Source organism: Onychostruthus taczanowskii, unplaced genomic scaffold, assembly GCF_017590055.1.
Source record: "Onychostruthus taczanowskii isolate IOZ18803 unplaced genomic scaffold, ASM1759005v1 scaffold6, whole genome shotgun sequence".
NCBI lineage: Eukaryota > Metazoa > Chordata > Aves > Passeriformes > Passeridae > Onychostruthus > Onychostruthus taczanowskii.
Genome location: NW_024503679.1, coordinates 226,220 through 234,348, shown reverse-complemented (window position 1 = coordinate 234,348; position 8,129 = coordinate 226,220). Strand labels below are relative to the sequence as shown.

The 8,129-nt window shown below is 53.4% G+C and overlaps 1 protein-coding gene across 1 annotated transcript in view; it reads right to left on the bottom strand.

Annotated features, from left to right (window-relative positions):
* Nucleotides 1–216: 216 nt before the first annotated feature.
* UBL7 (ubiquitin like 7) overlaps nt 217–8,129 on the bottom strand; it is a 9,054-nt gene continuing 1,141 nt past the window's right edge. The window contains 10 exon segments of the mRNA XM_041418952.1: nt 217–610; nt 2,482–2,604; nt 3,047–3,214; nt 3,782–3,831; nt 3,943–4,096; nt 5,277–5,338; nt 6,267–6,351; nt 6,450–6,532; nt 7,072–7,191; nt 7,644–7,839. Of these exon segments, the coding sequence (XP_041274886.1) occupies nt 473–610; nt 2,482–2,604; nt 3,047–3,214; nt 3,782–3,831; nt 3,943–4,096; nt 5,277–5,338; nt 6,267–6,351; nt 6,450–6,532; nt 7,072–7,191; nt 7,644–7,839 (1,179 nt within the window). The 3' untranslated portion in view covers nt 217–472.

The following is an 8,129-nucleotide window of genomic DNA, read 5'->3' as shown; positions in this document are numbered from 1 at the left end:
CACTGAGAGCTTTGTCTGCTTCTGGCATCTTCCCATTGTCATAACCATGTAATGAGAGCAATGCTGGAAAATGAAGAGCTTGAGACATGTTCCCCAGCAGTTCTGTCCTGTTTGTGATTTGTACATAGTCCCCTGGCCAGCAATGCTTCCCCTTCCTGCCCTGCTGGAATCTGCAACACAAGCCAGGACAGAGCACGACCCACACAGCAGGCAGGGAACTGAGCAGGGCCCCTTTAATCCAGGGAATGAAACAACAGGCAGGGGGTGGTGACAGATAAAACATTGTACAACTGGAGGGGCCACGTCCCCAGCACAGAGCCACCTCTTCCCTTCTCCATGCTGAGTCCTGACGAGGCTGGAGAGAGGATTTGGAGCTGCCCTCAGTGCTCCCCACAGGAGAGCAAGGAGCATCCCCACACACAGAGCCAGCCAGGCTGCTGCCTCAGCACAACTCACCAGTCCAGCAGAAGATTTAGGGGGCCCCCCCAGCAAAGATGAGCTCCAGGGCAGCCTGGATGTCCCCTCCTGTGGCCTGCAGGGCCCGCAGGCTCAGCTCGTCGTCGTGGATCCCCATGTCTCGCAGCTGCTGCAGCTGGGGCTGCCACTGGCTCTGCTCACAGCAAACAGGAGAAGTTTGGGGTGAGAATCCCAGCAGGAAAACCAGCAGCTCTTCCCACTGCCCAGTGTCCCATCTGTTATAGACACACATTATAATACTGGCTTTTTGCTACTGTCCTTCATTAAATTTTTTACATGTTCACAGTTGAGTGAAAGTGTTTTTCACCCACCTCAGCTGTTGTGCAAACAGCTCCTGAAAGCTCAGTGATGCTGCAAAGTCCCCAAAGCCACCACACCCCTCTGTGAAAAACGTGGTTTGTTTTTTTGGTAGAATTTAAAAGTTTAATAAAGGACAATAGGAGATAAAGACAGTAAAGCAGGGATTATGGCTGGGTGCATCCTGGCACTCAGGCAAGAGCACACTTACTTTCAGGGACATTTTTAAAATACTTTTTCTATTACATTAGCTTGGATATTCACAGATTCTTATGTATATTTACATTTTTCTATAAACTAGTTTCTCTATTTTAGGAACTATTTTGTATGGCTCTTCTTTGGGTTTGTTTTTTTAGAGTATGCATATTTCTTAGTTGTGGTTTTGGCTTTTTTTCTTTATTACTTTTAGTCTGGGCTTTAGCCTATACTTTCTCCAGAAGGTAAATGTTGATAGTTAGTATATTAATAGCAAGGTCTTCATTATATGTCTACTGGATGTTACATCGATTAAACTATTAGCTTATTTATTAAATTAGTTAATTTATTAAATTATTTCATTTATAACTAGACTATAAATTATATAACTACTACTATTACTATGTCTAAGTTTTTTATTAATAGCAGAAATAAAATTTATTTTAACATAATACAGACAGTATTTATCTTAATATTTGCAAAAAGCCAACAATAAAATATGCATTTATAACACTTCCATCCCAGTTCCACCCAGTTCTTCTGCAGTGGCTGTGATGCTGCCTTAGGATTTCAGCTTTTATATTTTTCACATATTTGTAATCCTGCAATCCTTTGTATAATTCTAAACTCTATCCACAGCGTGAGCTGCTGCTTTCCCATTTTGGTCAGACACAACAATTCCTCTCCAGGCCTGGCAATCAAGGACACCTCACTGCCTCAGGCCCCAGAAATGTAAACAAAAGTGAGCTGGAGGAGCAAACTTGGAGTAAATAACTTCATTACCCAAAGGTTTAATAAGAAGATTAACCCCCAAAATGCAAATGGACCAAATTTATAGAAGTATGAAAACCTGTGAGCCACTGTTCATTTTTGGGTGTAGCCCCTGGGGGCTTTATCTGCTCTAAATGTACCTGAAGGCCCTTCAATAAATAGAATAGCTTTTTATTCTCTTAATGTTGTCTAGCCTCTGCTTTTAGAAACTTGGGGTAAATTACTTCATTACCCAAAGGTTTAATTAGAAGATGAACCCCAATATGCAAATGGGCCAAATTTACAGAAATGTGAAAACCTGTGATCATTGGTCCATTTTGGATGCAGCCCCTGAGGGGGCTTCATCTGCCCCAAATGTACCTGAAGGCCCTTCAATAAATAGAATAGCTTTTTATTCTCTTAATGTTGTCTAGCCTCTGCTTTTAGAAACTTGGGGTAAATTACTTCATTACCCAAAGGTTTAATTAGAAGATGAACCCTAATATGCAAATGGGCCAAATTTACAGAAATGTGAAAACCTGTGATCATTGGTCCATTTTGGGTACAGCCCCGGGGGGGCTTAATCTGCCCCAAATGACCCTTCAATAAATAGAAACAGCATTTTATTCCCTTAATTGTCTGGCCTCTGCTTTTAGGTAGCCCAAAAAGGCATCAGTGATGCCCCTCCCAGGCTGATGTGCCACCACAGGAGGCAGCTGGGAGATCCCAGGGGGATGCAGGATTCCAGGGGCTGCCACTGACCTGGAGGCTGGGCTGCCCTGAGGCCTGCAGGGCGTGCTGGAGGGCCTGGCTGAACAGGTCGTTGGTGATGGGTGTCCCCGACTGCACACTGGATGACATCGGGGACGTCCCCGAGGAGTGACCCTAGGAGGAGGTGACAGATCAGGAGAAGGAACCAGCACAGAGCAACACCTGCAGCACCCCCTCACCCTCCATCCCATAGGGAAGGGAGCTCCTCCAGGAGGGAAGGAAGGTGTCCCAGAGCTGATCCAGGCTGTGCTGGCTGTCCCTGGTGCTGGGATCAGACAGGGATCACACGGATTTGCATGAGGGAAGGCACAGCCAGGTGTGCCAGCCCAGAGCAGGACTGGTGCTGGCTGTCCCCTGGATGTCAAGGCTGGGATCACACAGGGAATGCAGAGCCAGGCGTGCCAGGGTTGGGATCACACAGGGACTCTTCCCTGAGGGAATGCAGCACCAGCTCTGCCAGCCTTGACCAGGACCGGTGCTGGATGCTCCCTGGGTGCCCAGGGCAGGATGAAAGCAAAGAGAACCCATCCCTGAGGGAAAGCTGTGCCAGCTGTACCTGTGTGCCCGGGGTGGGTGTGTGGGAGCTGCTCTCGGGGGTGCTGGCCAGGGCCAGGGCCGTGGCCAGCTCGCTCTGGGTGATGGGCCGCGGCCCCGCCGCCCCCGCGTAGCCCAGCGAGGCCGGGCGCGAGCCGGACGTGCTGCTGGAAGGGGTGGACCTCGTGCTCTGTGTGGAGAGAGAGAGAAAAGCCCCAGCTGTGACCTCTCGTGGAGTTTGTGTCCCAGTCAAACCACAGATCTCTGTCCTACCATACCCACATGTGCAAGGGTGGAAGTTCTGGAAGACAAGCATGCCAGAGTGGGATGTGCTTTTTCCCACAGAGTCAGCCGTGGAAACTGGCAGGAAACCTTTCAATCTATCATCCACCAGCCCCAAACCAGGGTGATACAAAACAATTCCCTGTTACGTTTGGACCCAAATATCCAGTTTTTCTTACAAAACCCTTTGTCCTATGAAAGGAAGAGTGCAGAAAGGCAGGGATCAACATTCCCACGCTCCACTTTGGCTGTGAGAGCATTTCCTCTGTTCCATTTTCCTGTTGTGTGTTCAGTACTGAGGAAAACCCTCTCCTGAGCAGCATGGAAGCAGCCAGGATCAATATGTTTGTCTCCACATCCCCCTGGGGAGCCAGAGCAGCTTGTGCTGCTCACCAGACTGAAAGCAAAGAGCTTGGGAGTCTCAGGGCTACAAATGAAACCCAAAAAGAAGCGTTCACCCAGCCCGGCTGCTTACCTGGTGGAAGTCATCTTCATCATCAGAGAGCCCCTCAAAGAGAAAGCCACCTGCACCAGAAAGGGGAATAAAAGCATGTGGCAAACCAGCAGGAATTGGGAGCACATCCCTGAGCAGCCAGGACAGGCTCAGCAGTGAGTTCCCCTTCCAGGAGGACGTACCTGGCATGTCCCGGTAGGAGCCCAAGGCCATGGCCCGCGAGGACGTGTCCGGGGCTGGCAGCGGGGTGCTGCCCGCCACCGAGTGCAGCACCAGCACGATGGCGTTCACCAGGGCAGGGTGAGCCGGGATGCACAGGGCAGCGAGGAACCAGCCCTGCAGGAGGGCACAGGGCAGCGAGGAACCAGCCCTGAGGCACCCGGGCCACAGCCACCGCCACCTCTGCTGCCCGGCACAAACGCCTCCAGGCAGCCAGGGAGCCTTCTGGATCCACGCTGGACCTGGCCTTGGTTCACCAAGGATCCTTCTGGATCCACGCTAAACCTGGCCTTGGTTCCTTCTGGATCCACGCTAAACCTGGCCTTGGTTCCTTCTGGATCCACGCTAAACCTGGCCTTGGTTCCTTCTGGATCCACACTGGACCTGGCCTTGGATCCTTCTGGATCCACACTGGACCTTGTCTCAGTTCTCCATGGATCCTTCTGGATCCACACTGGACCTGGCCTTGGATCCTTCTGGATCCACACTGGACCTGGCCTTGGATCCTTCTGGATCCACACTGGACCTTGTCTCAGTTCTCCAAGAATCCTTCTGGACCTGACCTTGCCGTGGTTCTCCAAGGATCCTTCTGGATCCCATGGTGGACCTTTTCTTGGTTCTCCATGGATCCTTCTGGACCCGTGCTGACTTCTCCAAGGTTCTCATGGGAGCAGCTCTCTGCTGTGAGCACCTTCTGGATCCACGCTGGACCTGGCCTTGGTTCACCAAGGATCCTTCTGGATCCACGCTAAACCTGGCCTTGGTTCCTTCTGGATCCACGCTGGACCTGGCCTTGGATCCTTCTGGATCCACACTGGACCTTGTCTCAGTTCTCCATGGATCCTTCTGGATCCACACTGGACCTGGCCTTGGATCCTTCTGGATCCACACTGGACCTGGCCTTGGATCCTTCTGGATCCACACTGGACCTTGTCTCAGTTCTCCAAGAATCCTTCTGGACCTGACCTTGCCTTGGTTCTCCAAGGATCCTTCTGGATCCCATGGTGGACCTTTTCTTGGTTCTCCATGGATCCTTCTGGACCCGTGCTGACTTCTCCAAGGTTCTCATGGGAGCAGCTCTCTGCTGTGAGCAGCTCATCCAGGTCTGAACCCTGATCTGGAGGTGATGATGGCCCTGCCTCCCACCAAACACCCTCTGGATTAACCCAAGCGGTGGATCCCTGTTTCCTGAGAGAGGAATGACCCGGCCTGGCAGGCAGGAGCAGAGCTCTGTCCCACCCAGGTGACACACAGGGACACAAAGGCACTGCTGAATCACTGCCCCAGCTTGGGGAACTTACGTGTCCAGCATGTTGGGGTCTGCAAACACAGAGAACAGATCCTTGTCCTGCAGAACTCCTGGAAAAGACCAGGAAACACAGTGAGACAGGATACAACAAACAGGAGCCAGTCACACAAAAGCCACAGGGACAAATAAATAGGAATTGTTTTCCAGGAAGTGAGTCATGAGTAAACACCACAAATACTCCCATTGTTCCTCTGAAGCCTTTGTGTTCCTGGAGAGGCTCTGTGGGGTCACAGCCACACACCCAAGGGACAAAAGGGACGGGGCTTTTCCTGCAGATCCGTGGGTGCCCCACCTCAAGGGCAGGATGGAAGCTGGGCCCCAGCTCCCTGCAGCCAGGCTGTGTCTGCATCCCAAATTCCACCTGCCTCGGCCTGCCACTATCCCAGAACAGGTTGGATTTAATGAACCATTCTGTAGTATCCCAAATTCCACCTGCCTCAGGCTGCCACTATCCCCAGAACAGGTTGGATTAAATGAACCATTCTGTAGTATCCCAAATTCCACCTGCCTCGGGCTGCCACCATCCCAGAACAGGCTGGATTAAATCAACCACTTTGGAGAATTTTGCAGCAGGGAGAGAGCTCCATCTCACCTCTCCCAGACCCTTCTGAAGCCAGGATCCACCCATAAGGAGAAAGCTCCATTTCTCCTTTCCCTGACCTTTCTGAAGCCAAGGAGAGCTCCACCCTCCTTTCACTGATCCTTTTGAAGCCAGGATCCATCCCCAAGGAGAGAGCTCCATCCCTTCTTTCCCTGATCCTTCTAAAACCAGGATCCATCCCCAAACCACCAATGGAGCACAACTGACACCTCAGCAGTCACTGACTCACGCTCCACAAAGAGACAAAAAATGAAGTTTGTTTTTTTTTAAACTCTCTCTTCTCCCTTTCAGGAATTCAGCGTAGATTTGTGTCTGTCCCTTCCCCCCACCAGGAATCCAACCTTTCCTCAGATCCTCTGGATCACAGCCAGACTCACCCAGAGCCACAGGGTCGCTGCTGAGGCCAGGAGTAGCCACAATGATCTGATCCAGGGATTCCTTGTTTCCCAGCATCTTGAAGACCTGCCAGGGAAAGCAGAGCAGGTTGGGAATGTCCCCCAGCGTAGGACTGTCCCCAGAGGGAGGGGACAGCTGAATTCCCCCAGGAGCAGAGCACTCACAGCATCTCTGTAGGCAGGGCTGCTGTGCAGGGCAGTGTGCAGCACACGGAATTCCCGGACTGCTGCCACCTTATCCACGGGCTCTGAGGGGAGAAAACACCACAACAAAACACAGCTGGGCCTTTGTCAGCCCTCAAAGCCATTCCACAGCCCACTGAGACCTCCGTGCTGCAACAGAGATCCTCTAACATCCCTGGATTGGGTGCAGGCACTGCAGAGTAATGACTGAGCTCTCAGCTCATAAAAATAGTCGGGAATATCCTCCCACATGTGCCATTACAGGAATGCCATATCAAGCTCCTCTTTTTGTACAGTCAGGCACACAGCAGCCTGCTCATCCCTGGGGCTTTGCTTCAGATCCCCTGGCAATGCCCTAGAATGGATCACAGGCAATTAAGGAAGGGATGATCCCTCTCCATGCTGCACAGCTCATTCCTTAACTCTTGTGTCAGCAGGAAAACCAACACCCAGGTGCTGCTGGGAGAGGTGGGGAGTTCCCAAACACGGGGATTCATTCCCCTGGAAACCTCCACAGCAGTGAATCCCTAGAGAAGCTGTTCCTCAGTCCCTAATAAAGCACATCCCAAGGAGAATGCAAGGGGCAATCCCCACAGCTCCTCACCTGGTTTCTGGTCAGGCTCAGGCCAGGACTTGCGCAGGACATGGACAGTGGAGCCAGACTGGATTCCATAAAAATCCAGGGTCTGGTCATCCCTCAGCTTCCGGCCACAGTAGATCAGGTCTGGGGGGAGAAACACCTGAAGATAAACACCTGTGGTGGTCTCAGAACCAGCTGGGGGTCTCCAGGTGTGCCTTAGAGCCCAAGGGGTTACTGAGCAGCTGTAGCTGCTCCAGCTGGCTAGGGAACAACACAGGGAAGCTGTGGAGCTGAGAACCAGGGGGAAATCATGGAGCTGATCTAGAGGAGCTGGCAGCATCACCTCCTGCGTAAGAGCTGACCTCCCTCTCAGCTCTCATGAGAGCTCTCACAAGGACACACAGCTGGTGGAAAGCCCAAATATTCCCGAACAAGGGCACTGTCGCGGCTGGAGCGCCGCGATCCCAAGGAAACAGGGAACGAACACCGAGCCCTCCCACCAGCAGCAGCAGGATGTCGCGTCCCGGCCGCGGCGAGGACGGGCCGAGGGTGTCCCCAAGCGGCGGGACGGCGCCAGGCTGCGGCGGGGCACGCACCGATGAGCTCGGGGTCCGGCATGGATTCCTGCAGCTTGCCCGTGATCAGCTGCTTGAGGTGCGAGATGCTGCAGCCGCCCAGCGGGCACTCGCCCAGCTCGGTCTCCGGCAGGCGCAGGATGGCTTTGGGGGCCAGCGGCTGCTCGGCCAGCTTCACGGCGATGTGCCACTCGGGCAGGGCCATGGCGGCGGGGCGCTGGGGACACAGCCGAGTGACCGAGCCCTCCTCATCCGTCGGCGCAGAGCCCGGGCACAGCCAGCCGCAGCGGGGCCCCGGCCGTGGCTCCCGCGCCCCAGAGCCCCGATCCCCCCTCAGGTCAGGGATCCCGGCTGTTCTCCCCCAGGCCCTCCCTCAGCTCAGGGGGGTCGGGATGTGTTCGCCCCAGACCCTCCTCTCCCCTCAGGGGGATCCCAGCCGTGCTCCCCCAGATCCTCCCCGGCGCTCAGGGGGATCCCGGCAGTGGCTGCCAGTCCCCAGAGCCCCGA